This window comes from Microcebus murinus, chromosome 11 (genome assembly GCF_040939455.1).
Source record: "Microcebus murinus isolate Inina chromosome 11, M.murinus_Inina_mat1.0, whole genome shotgun sequence".
Lineage (NCBI taxonomy): Eukaryota > Metazoa > Chordata > Mammalia > Primates > Cheirogaleidae > Microcebus > Microcebus murinus.
The window spans coordinates 96,753,903-96,772,017 of NC_134114.1; the positions used below are offsets into that span (position 1 = coordinate 96,753,903).

Sequence of the window (18,115 nt, forward strand, 5' to 3'; positions counted from 1 at the left end):
TCGTTAACTCTTATATCAGCTCCACAGGATCATCATAATTAAATTATATTCTCATCTGATAAATAGGTATTAATAATGGTAACTTCTATACTGTCATTATCGTTGTTATTCCTATTGAACCAGTAGAGAACTTAGAGTTCTTTTATTTCACCCATCCTGATTTCATAACACAAGAAAATGCATGAAATTTTTATTCAGCACTGGGCATTTTTCATGTATTATCTCTTTTAATCCACAGAAAATCCTTAGAAGTAGACAAGACTGTCTCCAACTTGTAAATCAGGAAACTGAGGCTAGAATAGTTTAGAATGGTGGGTAGGTCACGTAGATACAGGTTGAATACCCTTATCTGAAATACTTGGGACCAGAAGTGTTCCCGGTTTTGGAATATTTTCAAAATATCACATAACCAACTGAGCATCCTAATCTAAAAATCCAAAATCCTAAATGCTCTCATGAACATTTCCTTTGAGTGTCATGTTGACACACAAAAAGTTTTGGATTTTGGAGTCTTTTGGATTTTGGGTTTTCGGATTAAGGATGCTCAGCCTGTAGTCACAGAACTGAGCTGAGAATTCAGGCCCCAGACTTCCTGTCCATTGATGGTTCCAGTACACCAGTGCTTTCTAACGATTCCCACCCGTGTGCACCTGAATACAGAAGAGAGCAGGCATGTGAGGTGAGCAAAGTAGATGACCACGGGCTCAATGCTTCTTTAAAACCTTTGCTTCTCTTTAAAATGAACGTCATTTTGCATTCTGTTCCCACATCTGAAGATAAAGGTTGCCCACCGAGACCTTCAGTAGAATCGATGGTGCAGATTTATCCTCTGGCTTGGCAAAGACCAGCTTGAGCTCAGGGACACACCTCTTACTCTCTGAGACTCCACATTCCTTTATTTCAGTGAGGTGAGAGCTTGCTGCTGGTTTTGATTTCTGTTTATTTTTTTTTCTTTAACATGAAGATGTGAAGTGTTGTTCTTTGAAGTGTGAACCAGTGTTAACTTGGTGTTTCTGTTTCAGATCTCCATTCCTGTTTTCTCGGTAACCCTAATAAAGAAAACCAAAACTGCTCTTCTGGTGCCAAATGCCCTGATTATAGCGACTGTCACAGACAGGGTGAGTATGCAGCAGATTGAGAGCCTTTGCTCTGTCCTCCTGCTCTGGACTCTGTTCCCCTAGGGTCCCCTTGCCAAGGACCTCTCACCCTAACCTATAAATATCACTATCTCCTCATAAATCAGGAGATACTCTGTCAGAGTAATTTTTGAAATTATAGCCTTTAGGTGTTTATGTACCATTGTTTCCCTTATAATACTTGCCTGACCAAGGTCAAAAAAATAAAATTCTTTCCGAACTTCCTTTTCCCTAATATCTGTCAAGTAAGGCTAAACTGGTATATTCAGTTTTTTAAAAATTATTTTTTAAATATTATTTTTAAAAATAAAGGCTGGGTGCAGTGACTCACAGCTATAATCCTAGCATTTTGGAGGCCAAGGCAAAAGGATGATTTGAGGCCAGGAGTTCAAGACCAGCCCAAGCAACATAGCGAGACCACATCTCTACAAAAACTAGAAAATTAGCCAGGCATGGTGGCGTGCACCTGCAGTCCCAGCTACTAGGGAGGCTGAGGCAGAAAGATCACCTAATCCCAGGAGTTGGAGGCTGCAGTGAGCTATAGTGACACTACGGCACTCTAGCCCACCCACAGAGTGAGACCCTGTCTCAAAAAAAACAAAAAACATATCATTGCCGGCAGGGAGATGGGAATCCCTGGGGTGGAGTGGCCAGCCTCCCCATAACCGCAGCCAGTACCTGTCCAGACCCATCTCAGGTACGTGAGACACGTGCCCACTCCGCAGTGGCAGCAGTAGGGTCATTTCCCACACCCTCTTTGCTACCAGGTTGCCTGACCACCTTCCTTCCATACAGAAATTCTCGAGCTGCCATCGACTATTGGGCTACCCCAGAAATGTGCTACCAGATGTATTTGCATTAAAAGTGGTGTTTATTTCAGCTTGGCAAGACAGGGAGTGGAGTCATTTGGCTACTCATTTTTCACTTGAAATTATTTTTTAATCTTTTACCTATTATTTCTATAAAAACTGTATTCTATTCTAACCATACTAGAAACCTTGAAGAGAGAAGAAAAGATAAAAGAAGCTATTCTGATAAGTTTAAAAAATAGGTTAATATCGATTTGGGGAATTTTTTTAATGCTAATAGCCAACAGGTATCAAGCGCTTACTCCTTGCCAGGCATGCACTAAATGTTTTTCTTGCATGTTCTCATTTACTCTACACTACCACCCTGTAAGGGATAAATATTGTTAAGAAAACTAAAGGTAAGAGGGGTTCCACAGTTTTCCCGATGTCACCCATGTGATGTCAGAGCCCAAATCTGCACCTAGGTCTGTCCAATGCCAGAGTCCCCAGTGTTAATTACTTTAGAATATAGTACTTGCTTGGAAATTATTCAAGTTCTCTCATAATCACTTACTCATGGCAAGGAGGACTGAAAAGATCTCTGGCTTAAATAGATGGAGAAAGAGTAGGTTTTTCCATGTGTCTTTTTATGTCCAAATTATTTGTCTGGCTCTGATTTTACTCCTTTCCCATAGCTCACTTACATGCATCCACTAGAAAATCTCCATATTTGGACCAAGAAGAAACTGGAAATGGATGAAAAAGAACTAGCCGATTAGAGCCACTGGGAAGCTTTCAGTGGAAACCTAGGTCAGAGCAAATAAAGCAGACCCTTGGAATTGTTAAATACCTTTAAAAACAAAAAAAGAGGGGAAGAGACTTTAAAGAGGATCTAGCAAATATCACTAGCCTGTTTTTAAAGTCCAGGCCTTTTCCTCTCTGTGCTTATTTGGAGCATCAATGTCAGGGTTTTGGAGGCTTCATTTTTGCCTTATGTTTCTTTATTACTCTGAAATTGGGTATGGGGATTTGTTGCTATTTTGGGGAAATATATTTGCTTTATTCTAAAATGGAATAGAAATTGAATGTTTAAGCCAGGTGCAGTGGCTCATGCCTATAATCTTAGCACTTTGGGAGGCCAAAGTGAGAGGATCACTAGAGGCCAAGAGTTTAAAATCAGCCTGGGTGAGACCCTGTGTCTACAAAAAATAAAAATTAGTCAGATGTGTTGGTGCACCTGTAGTCCTAGCTATGCAGGAGGCTGAGACAGGAGGATCACTTGAGGCCAGGAGGTTGCAGTGAGCTATGATGATGCCACTGCACTCTAGCCCCCAGCAAAAGAGCAAGACCCTATCTCAAAAAAGAAAGAAAGAAAGAAAGAAAGAAAGAAAGAAAGAAAGAAAGAAAGAAAGAAAGAAAGAAAGAAAGAAAGAAAGAAAGAAAGAAAGAAAGAAAGAAAGAAAAAGAAAGGAAGGAAGGAAGGAAGGAAGGAAGGAAGAAATTGAATGTTTAGATGAGTGGAATGAGAATATAGGCCAGGAAATGGTCTACATCATTTGAAAACGAAAAACTATAAAGAGATACCTTTTTGAACTGCAGACTCTTGATTTTTGTCAGGTAGTATCTGTTAATAATTATTCTGTTTTGTGTTCCAGTACATATTTGTCTCCTTACTCTCCAGAGATTCAACTTACAAACTGCTCAGATCTGTGTGTGGACACTTAGAAGTGAGTGTGACATCCCCGAGCCTCAGTTACTGTCTCTCTTCTGCATTTTTCATGGTTCCTTAGTTGATCTGGTTTTCCATTTCGTTCCAACAATTTCAGAGCGCAAGTGTTGGTAACAGCCCCAATCCGTCACCGGCTGAAAATAGTTTCCGGGCAGATCGCCCTTCGTCTTTGCCTCTGGTAAGTTGCCTGCATAACTATCCAAATGCTCTCTTTGCAAGTCCCAAAGAGACTTACTTACTCACTTTGTAAGTCCCACTGTTACACTTGTGCTATACCATGACCAGGGTGTGGGAAGAACTTAGGACCAGGATGTTTGAGGCACAGTTGAAGAAACAGGGCGTACCTGTCCTGAAGAAGAGAGGAGGCCATAAACTTTTGTCATATAATTGAAGAGTTGTCCTGCAAAAGAAAAGCAGCATAATAGTAGGCTGTCTTGGTGAGTTACTGGTCACTGAAGACATTTATGAAGTCTTGCTCCGTTTGATGGACAACATTGTTTTAGAGAGATTCACAAAGCTATTTGAGGTAGGGCTGAGTAATCCTACAAATTGACAAATGTCTTCTATGTTCAAGACACCGTGCTGGTGTATACTGTAGTATACCAGGAAAAAACAAAAGTAATTCTTGCCTTCACAGACATTACAAGTGACAACAGAGGATGAGGCATACTCAGAAATAACTGTTAAAAAAAAAAAAGTTATTATATAGCACCCAAGTGACAGGTAGAGATTGTTTGATTCCCTTAGACTTCTGTTGACTATAGAGTAAATCTCCAGTGGGAAGTAGTAAATCTGTTTGTACAGAATTTGCACCTAAAATGATATAATGTTTCCCAAAGAGTTCTAATCATATCATTCAAATGATTATTCCCAAATTGATTGTTGTTAAATATTCACCTTTATTTAGTGAAGCAGTGTGAGCCCATAGTTTCAACATGTTCAAATCTTTTTTTTTAAGCTATTACAATGTAGTGGGATTTAAAACATGTTCACAAACACTTTTGTACAAGAGTGTTCATAGCAACATTACTCATAACAGCCAAAAAGTGGGAAAAACCCCATGTCCATGAAGTAACTCATAAATGGATTTTAAAATGTGGTATATCCACATAATAAAATATCATATCTGGCCATAAAAAGAAAATGAAGTAGTACAAAATGCTACAACATAGATAGACCTTCAAAACATTATGCTAAGTAAAAGAAACCACACTCACAAGGCCACCTATAATATGAAATGTCCTGAACAGGCAAAGCTATAGGGATAGAAAGTAAATTAGCAATTGCCAGGGAATGGGGCGTGGGAGAAATTGGGAGTGACTGCTAATGGGCACAGGGTTTCTTTTGGAAATGTTCTGGAATGAGATAGTGGTGGTTACACATGTGACTATTCTAAAAACCACTGAATTATGCACTTTAAAATGGTAAATTTTATGTTATAGGAATTTTATCTCAATTTTTAAAAACATCTACCTAAGAAAAGGAGCAGGAAGCAGTACAAAATACAATTAAACATGTGTAATTCGGAATCCGACAAACCCGGTTCCAACTCTGGGCTCCACCCAGCTGTGTGTCATCAGACAAGCTCTTTACCTGCCCTGACTCAGTTTCTCCTTCCATTAATATGCCAACCTCATGATGAGGCTATGAAGATTAAATTCAATCATATATATAAGGAGCTTTGCCCACTGCCTGGTACATGATAGGCATTCAGTAAATTATTAAATTGAGAGATTTAAATTTTTCAATTTTCCTTCCCCTATAAATTCTTGCATGAAATTAAAATGAATGTTGAGATGAACAAAAGATAGCTAGTTCATGGTGAAAGGTTGCTAAGTTGCTTACAAGATGAGACTCTTCTTCATTTGGAAGCTAACAAAATTATTAAAAGCTCAGACCAATTGTACCTTCATCAGGACGTTTTAATGACACCACTCGTCTCTTCAGTTTTTTGTTTGTTTGTTTTAAGACAGAGTTTATCTGTGTTCCCTGGGCTAGAGTGCCATGGCGCCAGCCAAGCTCACAGCAACCTCAAATCAAACTCCTGGGTTCAAGCAATCCTTCTGCCTCAGCCTCCCAAGTAGCTGAGACTATAGGCACGCGCCACCATGCCTGGCTAATTTTTTCTATATATATTAGTTGGCCAATTAATTTCTTGCTATTTATAGTAGAGACGGGGTCTCGCTCTTGCTCAGGCTGGTTTTGAACTCCTGACCTCAAGCAATCCTCCCACCTCGGCCTCCCAGAATGCTAGGATTACAGGTGTGAGCCACCACGCCTGGCTGTCCCTTCAGTTCTTAAGCACTTTAAGGGGACCAATTGAATACAAGTAAAACATCTCTGCATTTTCCCTTTTAAATGTAATATCCCTGACCCTATTCTGATTTAGTTAAGGGAGGAGGAAAGAAACAAGCTTTCTTTGCACAGTCAAATTTGCTAAAGCCATTTTCTTTTCTGTTTCCAATACTTTTCTTAAAAACGCTATAATTTAATAATGTCTATGTCTCTGTATACATATTTAAATTGGCTTTGGAGCTTTCTACCCACTTTTTTCTCCTGTGTGTTGTCTCTAGCAGTTTTTTCTCATTACAGAGTGCTAACGAGGCCTCTGCAGCTTCACACGGGAAGTTTGTCAATCAACAGCATTCTGGGGTTTTTTTCTAGACATTGTCACGAAAGTTGGCCACTGTTTGTTGACAGAATTTTAACTACCTAGAAAAATGTCAGTTGCAGTAACCAGATAGTCGGTGATCTGTTGGGCAAATCCCAGTAGTGTGGGTTATCCCTTCCTTCTCCTCTGTTTCATCGGTCAGGCCTAGCTTACGGGGCTGGGAGGCACGGAGTCCTGCCTGTTTGATGAGGGAAATCGGCCTCTCCTGATTTCGTTATTTCCCTTCAGGATTTCAATGATGAATTCTCAGATCTGGATGGAGTGGTTCAACAAAGGAGGCAAGACATGGAAGGATACAGCAGTTCTGGTTCTCAAACTCCTGAATCCGAGAACTCTCGAGGTCTGGGAAATTGTTGTATTTTGGGATTGGGGGGGGATGTTGTTTTTTTTAATTATTAAACTGTTATTTGTTTCTCACTGCTGGACAATATGGGAATTGTTATATTTTTTTTTTTTTATTTTTTTTTTTGAGACGGAGTCTCGCTTTGTTGCCCAGGCTAGAGTGAGTGCCGTGGCGTCAGCCTAGCTCACAGCAACCTCAAACTCCTGGGTCAAGCAATCCTCCTGCCTCAGCGTCCCAAGTAGCTGGGACTACAGGCATGCGCCACCATGCCCGGCTAATTTTTTGTATATATATTAGTTGGCCAGTTAACTTCTTTCTATTTGTAGTAGAGACGGGGTCTCACTCTTGCTCAGGCTGGTTTCGAACTCCTGACCTCGAGCAATCCGCCTGCCTCGGCCTCCCAGAGAGCTAGGATTACAGGCGTGAGCCACCGCGCCCGGCCTGGAATTGTTATATTTTGAATAAAATTTAGTTCCCCACAAAACATCATCACCTTTTTTCCTTAAAAACAAACAAACAAAACTCAATCTGGTCTTCCTAGTTGATGGTTGGGAAGGGATTCTGGAGAAAGGGTACCTTGGAAGCTACAGAGATTGCCTATGTGGCAAAAATTCATGTCCCTTTATACACATGTAATAGAGGTCCCCTAAACAGACATACTATTAGGGTGGTTGAGAGAGACAAACATGTAATATTTTCTTGCCTCTTCTTTCAGGAATGTTATTAACTGTTATAGCCGAATCGTCCTTGTGAGTCAGGGGATTAAAGACTGTCCTGACGTCATTTTACTACTTATTTACTTAAGTGTTCAGTTCCAACCCCCAGCCACCATAGCCCACTTGGGAGAAGGCCTGTGTACATTCTTGCCCATTATGCATGTTAAGAGATTGATTTGCTTTGTGGTTGGTCCGGTGCTTTTTACATACATTGGAGAGAAAACTTACCCAGCTCCATCTTGGCTTGGTAGATTTCCATGTGACAGAATCCCAGACAGTTCTGAATGTCTCCCAGGGAGAAGCAAAACCGGCTCGGGCAGATGGCCATGTGAACAGAGTGCCCGAAGGAAAGGCCCGGAGTCTCCCTGCACACGGTAAGGAAGGGATTTGTTTGAGGGGGGTGCTAGAGATTTCTGTATTTCTGTTAGTAACTTTTAAAGGGTGCCCATGTTTCACTTTTTATATATATATATATATATATATATAGAGAGAGAGAGAGAGAGAGAGAGAGATTTTTTTGAGACAGTCTCGATTTGTTGCCCAGGCTAGAGTGAGTGCCGTGGTGTCGGCCTCGCTCACAGCAACCTCCGACTCCTGGGCTCAAGCGATCCTCCTGCCTCAGCCTCCCAAGTAGCTGCAACTACAGGCATATGCCACCATGCCCGGCTAATTTTTTCTATATATATTAGTTGGCCAGTTAACTTCTTTCTATTTGTAGTAGAGACGGGGTCTTGCTCTTGCTCAGGCTGGTTTCGAACTCCTGACCTCGAGCAGTCCGCCCGCCTCAGCCTCCCAGAGTGCTAGGATTACAGACGTGAGCCACCGCGCCCGGCCCATGTTTCACTTTATAACTGCCTTTCATATTCCCTCCCCTCCCTTCCTATTATAGGCCTTTGTGTATTAATTCACTTATTCATTCAACAAACAGTTCTGTGCTTTGCTGTGGGGGACACCAAGGTGAATAGCCTTCACGAAGGCCACTTCGTTATTCCGAATACATGGGATTATGCTTCAAAAATTGCTAGTAAAACTTAAATTCTTGATTTCTTACTTACTAGGTATTCTAATAACTAGTTACCAGTTACACTGGTAAGAGACCGCCGACTCCAGCACCGCCTTGACACCGGCAGGTTCTCAGTAAATCTGTGTTAAATGAAACGCTTTGGAAGGAATCGTAACTGTTTGTTAAAATGAAAACTGGAAGGCCGCAGTTAATATGTTCTCTGATTATTTTTTTCCTGGGAATAGTTACCTCTCTCCAGTACCTCTTCCCTTAAGGGTTGTTGCTGGAGGAAGGAAGTGTGTTATGGTTTTAAACAGTTGCTTTTTGTTTCCCACCCAACAGGTCAGTCAGAAACCACTGGACTCTTACATAAAGTCAGGCCTCAGAAATGTCCAACTCTCCACCATATTCTTATATTCTATGCAGTTGTGTAAGTTGATGTATTTATTATGAGTGACTTCAGAAAATGATGCCGTTTTCTAAAGGAACAATCACTTCACATTGCCGAGAGCCATCGTACATCTCACTTTTCTGTAATGTGACCCAAATCGTTTCTTTGACAATTTCTGTGTCCTATTTCAACACTTTTTTCCTTAGGCTTAGGTTATATTTTCATAATGATTGTACCAAATCCAGCAGAGGACTAAGTTCTGAGTGGATACTGTTGGGAAATTGTTCTGTGAATTATGAAGCATCACTGTCGTCATTTATTTGCCTTTTTGTCTTTTTAATTGACATATAATTGTATTAGACATTGATGAGGTACATAGTGATGTTTCGATACATATAATATATAGTGATCAGATCAGGGTAATTAGCACATCCATCACCTTTATCATTTCTCTGTTAACTACAGTCATTCTACAGTGGTAGAAGACTCTAGAACTTATTTCTCCTGTCTAGCTATAATTTTGTTTTTCTATCTATCTCATGTCCTCTGGACAGAGGCAAAAACAACTTTAAAATGTCATCTTCATCCCTTTTACTGAAAGCATAGGCATTGACTTTTTTAACTTCCGCATCTTCTAGTCTGGAACCAGTTGTTCTTCTGAAAATAGCCTGACTCGGTTCTAGGCTGTTCCTCACAACCAAGTAGGGTATGCCCTGTCTGGCTTCCAGATACACCAGGGGTTTGTGAGTCAGCAGAGGAGGAGGCCGGGTGCCTCTGCCCAGCCTCTTCTAGCGGAGGCCGGTATCTCCAGGGAGGAGCAGCTCCAGCTTGGTACTCCAGCTTGGTACTCCAGCTTGGTACTCCAGCTTGGTACTCCAGCTTGGTACTCCAGCTTAGTACTCCAGCTTGGTACTCCAGCTTGGTACTCCAGCTTAGGTCAGCCTTGACCAGTCCTATTAGAATGACCATTATTTGCAAATTGAAGGACTTGGGGTAGAGGATTTTAAGTCTCCTTCCAGCTGTAAGGTTTGATGACAAGCATCAGCATGATTAAAAAGGACATTTTTAGAGTCTTTTTAGCCAAGTTATTTTGGAAAATGCCTTGCCTTGAGTGTACCAAGTCAGCTCTGAGTTCATTGTTTTATGAACGTCAGGTCCTGGCCATTATCCTACTGAAATTTTCTCTTTTGTCTCTTTCCAGTGTCTGTGCTCTAATCATCTCGACCTTCTACATGAGATATCGAATTAATGCTCTGGAGGAGCGGCTGGGGTCACTGACCTCCATCGTGGACACCCATGATACTGAGTAAGACAGTGCCCTTCAGTGCTGCCACCTGCTTGCTATTCGGATCAGTATAATAATTGACCTGAGCTTAACGTGCTTCTTAGCAAACATTAAGAGATACGTTGTGTATGAGACATTTTCTTATGTATGTGGAAAGAAAAGAGGAGAGTCCTAGAAATGAATGACCTAACTCTGCATTATTTGAGTTGCTATAGTATTGCTAGTAAATGGCAAAAAACAAGACTAATTTTATATTATCTTGCTGTGTTATTCTAAGATGTGGTTGCAACCTTGCTCCATTTATTAAACTATACAAATTTATCTTGGTTAAATGGCAGTGAGTCAAGACATTCATACAAAAGAAGCAATTCAAGTAACTCAGTACCTTTCATCATGTATAACTCTTTATATTTAACTCAGTTATTTACCAAACTCTTGACCACTGTACAGTTCCATGTGAGTAGTAATTAGTTGAACGTATCCATGAAGATTTTTTCAGGGGTCATTTTTAACATGCTCGACCTAATTAAATCTTTTCAGACGTAGAGTTATTTTCTTTAAACTCATTTACATGAAGATTTTGACACATTGCCTATAAAGTGTAATAAATTATTCCATGTTAGAAAATATACGTTTAGCCCAAGTTTTAAAATAGAGATAGTCCCTTATGGAGTATCTACTGTGTACTAGAGACTCTACTAGAATGGGTACATACATATACAGATACAAACAATTTTCCCTCATTATATTTTCCACATAACCTTATAAGAGAGCTGTTGTTCCTGGTTTACAGAATCAGATAAATAATTAGCTTAAGGTCTTGACGGTTTGTAATGGAATCCGGATTCAGATGCAAGCCTATATGACTACAAAGCCCATAGGCTTCTCAGTCTAGCAGTGACTCTCAACTTTAATGCACATCAGAATCATCTAGAGGGCTTGTTAAAACAGATTTCAGGGTCCATCCCCAGAGTTTCTGATGCAGAAGGTCTGGGATGGGACCCAGAATTTGCAATTTCTAGCTAGTTCCCAGGTGATGCTGACAGTGCTGGCCTGGGTTCTACACTCTGAGAACTACTGTGCTATACTCTTCTGGGACCTTTCTTTCTTTCTAAGAATCAGCTAAATCCTTGTTCTGTGGCTTATTTATGTGCTAGTGTACAGGTTATTTTTGACCCATAAATATACATCTGAACCAATAAAATACAGAAGCCTAATAAACAGTTTAGAATAGATTCATACCTTCCCTTTATTCTCTCCCATCTTTTACTTACTTTGGTGATAATGAGGGGGAAATTTCACTAACAGAACATAGTTGGAATATTCATTCTGGTACTAAAACAATCAACCCAGGAAGAAGTACAATCTGAAAAATAACCATTTAAAGGAAAAACCACAAAGATCACATTTGACATAAGCTTGGGAACACCTATAACAGGAAGATCTGTTAATAAACACTGTTGCAGGACCTGAGCTTCCTTGGTATCTTTTTTATTTTTCTAATTTGTAATATTCCTTTGTATTAGAAATTATTTTATGTTCAGTCATGTGTGAGCATTGGTTAGAGGCTTTCCCTATATCTTAACTTCATTCATCCAGAGTAATCCCTCTATGCTACCTAGGTGGCTGCACGCACACATGTAATCTGATTCTTCAGTTGCTACAGAGCCATCCTTCTGAATCTGTGTATATCGTCAGCTTTGTTAACACACGAATAGCCTGTAGAGGCGGACCTCTCAGTGGGACCAAAGCAGATTCCAGACTCCTAGCCCAGTGGTGAGAATGCAGCTGCTGCTCAGAATCTCATGTTGATAAGTCGGTTCTCCAGGCCCCGGGTCACTTACCTAGAAAAATCGAGGATTTAGATTCTGTATCTGTGAGCTAAAGATAAAGAACACACTATTTGTTTCAGTATTAGAAAATAGAATGATGTCTGATTGCTTTCTTAAAATCTAGATAATCATCAATAATTTACCAAATGCCTACATCTCAAAAATGGACCCTATATAAAATAAGTTGGAACAGTTACTGCCATTCAAAAACTTAATAGCTAAAATTAAATCACAACCAAGAAATAATAGAGATGAGACAGACCATGGTTCTTAATCTTAACATGAAAATCTGGTAAACAGCTTTAGATCATCTCTCCAGAAAAACGTACATCCATCTCCAAATTTTCTACAGTGTTAGCTGGTGCAGGACTCCAGGGGACCCCAGAGTAAATAGTCAAATGGTAAATATTAAATACATCTGTTAGACTATAAGGGCGATTATGTTTGTATAGCAAGTCTCACAGAAGGAACTGCAAAAATCTCACATTTCAATGGAAATTTTATTAACTAAAGATATTCCTAAATTTTTTGAAAGTTCTAATGTAAATAGCTCCTTCTCCCATTAAAAAATTATATATATATATATATATATATATATATATATATATATATATATGACTGAAAGAGCAATCATTCTTACAAATGTATGCTGTGGTGGGAATAGTGAGGCTGTTAGGGGTTAAAAGGGTTCAGAAAACCTATGTACTTGAGAATAATTCTCTGGTTTCTGCTTGGAAGCCAAAGCATACCACATCCACTTAAACAACAAAAAATAGCTTAAGAGATTTCCAGCTGAGCTTCTAAGAATTAGTTCCCTAAACATCTACTCTGGAGTTGTGGATTACTGCAGGGCTTTCTGATGTTAGCAAGTGAAATGCTCACTCTTTTATTATAAACTAGTTTTCCGTTCAAATAAATTTAAAATATGTTCATTCAACTTTCTTTGCCATCCTGCCCATAATAATTTTTCTCTTTGTTCTTACAGACAGACAGCACCATCTGGCCTGGGGTCCCACGTACAATTAAACGCGGAGGTCCTCTGCCAAGAGCTAACAGCTAACATAGTGAAACTAGAAAAGGTGATCTATCTCTTTCCTCTGTGTGGGGCGATAACAGTAGTGCCTGTGGACTGCCAGAGGTCAGGTCAAGGTTCACACGCTCAGACACCTTCTGTGTTATACCAAACAACTGAAATGACCAGACCTGGCGGGGGAGGGGGGGGGGTTGCATAGTAAATGTGGAAGAATATTTTTTATTTCCACAAAGAAACAGGTTTTAATCTCATTTTCCTTGGAATACATGATCTTGTTGGTCTGTGTTTTGTTGTTCCTCCTTGGTTAGACATAGTATTTCTTTGTACCATAGGGCCCAGTGGTAAGTGACCACTGACACAGAGGCCCAATGAAGGGACACAGCATGGAATGAACTGGAGACCAGTGGCCCAGCCAAAGAGTACAGCCCCAGCTCCACCTGGACTGGCTGTTGCCACACATAGAAAATGTTGTATTCAGTCCTTGAGAACTGTGGAAGATACTGTTCATTGTTCCTTGCTTGTTCCTTGCTTGTGTTAGCTTGCTCAAGATGACACTCCTGGAAAGTCAACAGACCTGGCATCCGAGCCAGGCCTGCCTGACTGCAAAGTCGTGCCTCGCAGCCCTCTGCCGGACAGCTGCTCGGAATCCGGCTCTAGGCCTTGTTGCAGGGCCACTGACGGACCTTCACCTCTAAAGTATCTTCACACGGGGCAAGTCTTGGGCGAATCTGTCCTTAGCCTGTGGCATTCTTAGAACTCAGACAGAGGGCTAACGAGAAGAAAGACACATCAGAAATTTCCCAGAAGTTAAACCTGATTAAATGTCTTATTTTCTTCTCCTTTTAACATTTCTCTCCCTTCTCATTTGATAACTACTTTGTTTTTTACCCTAATCTGTAAGGAAAGGTTTATTTTATTTTATTTTATTTTATTTTATTTTATTTTATTTTATTTTATTTTTGAGACAGACTCTCACTTTGTTGCCGTGGCGTCAGCCTAGTTCACAGCAACCTCAATCTCCTGGACTCAAGCAATCCTCCTGCCTCAGCCTCCCAAGTAGCTGGGACTACAGGCATGCGCCACCATGCCCGGTTAATTTTTTTTTCTGTATATATTAGTTGGCCAATTAATTTATTTCCATTTATAGTAGAGACGGGGTCTCACTCTTATTCAGGCTGGTTTCAAACTCCTGACCTCGAGCAATCCTCCCACCTCAGCCTCCCAGAGTGCTGGGATTACAGGTGTGAGCCACCGCGCCCGGCCATGTAAGGAAAGGTTTAGAATGAAGAATCAAGTGTTCAGTTAGAACAGCTGTCACAAATGCCCAGCGTTTGGTGGCTTTACATATTAGTGCAGTTACGCTTACCTGGGAAGAAATATGAAATACAAATGAGTTAAATTTTCTTTGTTTGCCTACAGTAGCTATCGCACATTTAACAACAAAAACAGAGAGCAAAGGAGTTTCTGAATTTCTAAACTAAGTTAGGACAGACCATTCATATCAAATCATTGTATCTATAGGAAACTTGGAAACTGTTTCTCTTTTACATCCACAATCAACCTAGAGAAGGTATGGTTGGTTTAGCTACCAAATTTTTTTCTTTCTAAGACATATGTTCTGAGAATCGAAGATAAATGATGTTTTTTTAACGAAATGCTTACAAATGTTTGTCTTTCATGCTGACCTAGAAAAATGGGGTGGTATTAATTTTCAATTTTGTTCACTCTGACATGCAAATGATATTCTTTGGATCAGAAACACATGGAATCCTACTGCCTTCTTTTTCATTTCTTCCCACTTTCCTGCCACGCCACATTCTGTAATCAGGGAACAGAAAATATTATGGAAGGGCTTGGTCACAGCAGGCCAACAGCTGGCCAGGTCGCGTGCTGGGTTTCAAAGCCCAGCTGGGAGGTTGGGGGAGGCCCACAGGAGTACCAGTGGAGACCTCTGCCCCACAGCAGGATCAATAAAAAGTGCACTTGGGGTCAAAATATACATGTTGACATTCTAAAAAGTTAAGTTACACACATTGTTCAAAGGCACGTAAGTATCACAAAAAAGGACCAGCCGGGTGCGGTGGCTCACGCCTCTAATCACAGTAACTCAGGAGGCTGAGGCAGAGGGATCACTTGAGCACAGGAGTTCGAGGCTGCAGTGAGCTACGATCACAACACTGAACTCCAGCCTAGGCGGCAGAGTGAGACCGCATCTCTAAAAGATAAGAAAAGGCAGACAGGTAAGGGGGGAATTAGCCAGGCATGGTGGTGCACGCCTGTAGTCTCACCTACTGGGGAGACTGAGGCAGGAGGATTGCTGGAGCCCAGGGGTTCAAGGTTACAGTGAGCTGCCACTGCATTCCAGCCTGAGCAATAGAGGGAGAAAAAGAACAAGTACCAGGCCACACCCATGTTCCTTTTGATGGGCCGGCCCCTCGGCGGCTGCAGCCGGGCGGTCTGAGACCTGGCTCAGCCCCTTTTCCTCCATACCAGCCAGCCCTTCCTACCCTTCAGAGACAGGTCATGCCCACGCCCCGTGATCTTTGCCTACAGCTTCCCTGTTTCTGCTCATGACACCACTGCCCTTTCAGTCACCCTCGTTTGAAATCTGAGAAGGACATTTAATGCCTTCCTCCTTTCGCTTGCCATTGATTGACCAGTTGGCAAGTCCCGTGAACTCTGTCTTCCCCTGGCACCATCCTCGTGCGTCCGGGCCTCCCACGTCAAGTGGGGTAGTGTGAAACTGGGTCTCCTTGTGGGTTTTATTTTATTTTCCTGATCACTGCTGAGGTTGAAAGTCTTGTGTGTTTATTGGCCTTTTGGGGTTTGGGGTTTTCTTCTGTAAATCGCCTATTTACCTCCTTTATTTTGCTTTTGGGTTTTTTGTCCTTGTAGATGTGTTTTATGGATTTTGGATGTCAGTCCTTGCTTTCACTCCTTTTTCTACCACCCCATTCCTGTTTTTCCTTGGTCCTGAGGGGTAGGTGGGAAGACAGGATGCAGGAATGTGGGGAAAGAAATGAACAATTACTTTCTTAGTACTGGAAGTGGCATCAATGGTGGGGCAGCATAGCAGAAAGAACAAATTTTGGAGTCAGACCCACTCTGCCACTCGCTCCCTACCTGTGTAACTGGTCCGTCACTTAGCGTCTCTGGCCTGGGTTGCACGTGTGCAGCAGGCTCTGTGCGGCGCGGACTGGCGTGCGGCTCCCAGCACAGCGCGTCACAGCCCTCTCTGCTTCACTTACCCGAGTATGCCTAGGACTTCACACACTGTTCTTCCAAAGGAAGAATATATTCTCTTTTGATTCGAAGGGTTCCTACTTCCACCATAGTGTTGGTTATTGAGAATTTCTTGCTCAGGATTTTTTGAGACAGAGGCTTACTCTGTTGCCTGGGCTAGAGTGCTGTGGCGTCAGCCTAGCTCACAGCAACCTCAAACTCCTTGGGCTCAGGAGGTCCTCCTGCCTCAGCCTCCCAGGTAGCTGGGACTACAGGCATGCACCACCATGCCCAGCTAATTTTTTCTATATATTTTTAGTTGGCCAATTAATTTCTTTTCTATTTTTAGTAGAGACGGGTCTCACTCTTGCTCAGGCTGGTGTCAAACTCCTGAGCTCAAATGATCCTTCTGCCTCGGCCTCCCAGAGTGCTAGGATTACAGGCGTGAGCCACCATGCCTGGCCTGCTCTGGATTCTTTAAAGTTCATTTACTCAACAGACATTTACTGAGAACATTGTTAATGCCCAACATTAGACTGTCGTCTTAAACATCTGACATGATGTAGCTGGTCCCTGTCCCTGCGAAATCTGCAATCTTCTTGGAAGTTTTTCATAATGTCTACAGGAGCATTAAACATTATTACATGGCATTTGTCTTATTAAAACCATTAAATGGATTCTATAAAGACCAATTTTCCATTGTCTCTGAACGCATTTTGTTCACATGTGGTGTTGCTAGTCTTTTTCTTCCATCTTACTTCTCTTGGTCTCTATTTCATTTCAAAGTGGATTGACAAACAGAATTTTAGTCCATGAAAAAGCATGTGTTTGCCTCATCTAAATTTAACCCATGTGTTTTTTATTCAAGGTAGAATAGATTAATCTCGAGCATTACATAGGCCATAGCAAATGTCCTTAATATACGCCATTCTATTTAATAATAGGAACTTCTCTTTTATTTTTTCAAGATACAAAATAACTTACAGAAGCTGCTGGAGAACGGCGACTGACCCGGCCCAGGCAATACCTCACGTGTCCCTGGGGAAGGTGCTCCCCGGCGCTCTGGTTGCGCGCCCCCTGCTGGCCGGAGGCGCGGGCGGATGAGAACCCAGACGTGTTTGCACTTGCAGGTCTCCAGCTCAGGAAAGGGGGGAAGGGGAATCATTTTGGTTCTTGTGCAATAAAAGTTGACCTTGACTCTCTGAGGAAGTTTTTGCTGCTGCTGCCTGAAGAAAACAGACCCATCTCTGGAGGCCTCAGGAAGGGCCCGGTAGACGCCCTCTTGGATGTTTCAGGTTCAGCCACTGTCATGGTGGTGTCAGCAACACTCCATGCCTTTTTAGTCCTTACCACCTTCCTTTTTCCTCCCTACAGCCCTCTTAACCAACCTTCAAACTAAGGGACATGTTACATTCTATACCAGCGAATTCAATGTGGTTCTTTAAAGAATTAGCCATGAGTATCAAAAGGCAATAAATAAATGAGCAGGCTTACTCCAAACTAATAACACCTACATTTTGTTTGTCTTTTTTTTCCTTCCACTGTTGTGTTCTGGTTTAAATTGCCTGTATATTTTAATTTCTCGATTCCGTTTTGGCAGGAATATCAAAGTAAAGTGGATGGAAATATCCCGTTTACATTTTGTTGCAGTAACTAGTAGTTAATTGGAATGATTTTCACCCAGCCCAAGTCAGGAATCTGTGAGGCACAAGACCGAAGTACTAAATTAAACTTACTTTTAAACCAAAACTAACCTATAAGCCAAAAGTTGTAATAGTGATTTAATACAGTATGAAAAACACTGAATTTTTAAGATTGTAGGTGGATTGTGTTAGCAGTTTTGAAACAGGATGTCTGTATTCAGCATTCAGCAACTCTGAAACCCATTTCAGCATGACAATGGTATGTTTTTCTCCTTTGCTAACTAAAACAAAGAACTCTGGTTTGCTAACTTGATTTACCATAT

At 41.3% G+C, this 18,115-nt stretch overlaps 1 protein-coding gene across 8 annotated transcripts in view; it reads left to right on the forward strand.

The window, feature by feature from the left end:
- The window catches only part of GRAMD2B (GRAM domain containing 2B), a 73,066-nt gene extending 55,712 nt beyond the window's left edge, over positions 1-17,354 (forward strand). For 5 of the 8 annotated variants that reach the window (XM_076008327.1, XM_076008329.1, XM_076008326.1 and 2 more), the window contains 10 exons: positions 1,023-1,118; positions 3,580-3,651; positions 3,751-3,831; positions 6,553-6,664; positions 7,635-7,757; positions 8,729-8,816; positions 9,979-10,083; positions 12,880-12,973; positions 13,466-13,638; positions 17,118-17,354. In XM_076008327.1, coding sequence (XP_075864442.1) covers positions 1,023-1,118; positions 3,580-3,651; positions 3,751-3,831; positions 6,553-6,664; positions 7,635-7,757; positions 8,729-8,816; positions 9,979-10,083; positions 12,880-12,973; positions 13,466-13,638; positions 17,118-17,253 — 1,080 coding nt within the window. In that variant the 3' untranslated portion in view covers positions 17,254-17,354. The remainder of the gene's footprint in view (positions 1-1,022; positions 1,119-3,579; positions 3,652-3,750; positions 3,832-6,552; positions 6,665-7,634; positions 7,758-8,728; positions 8,817-9,978; positions 10,084-12,879; positions 12,974-13,465; positions 13,639-17,117) is intronic. The other 3 variants (XM_012735515.3, XM_020290104.2, XM_012735514.3) reach the window with 1 other exon arrangement.
- The last annotated feature ends 761 nt before the right edge of the window (positions 17,355-18,115 follow it).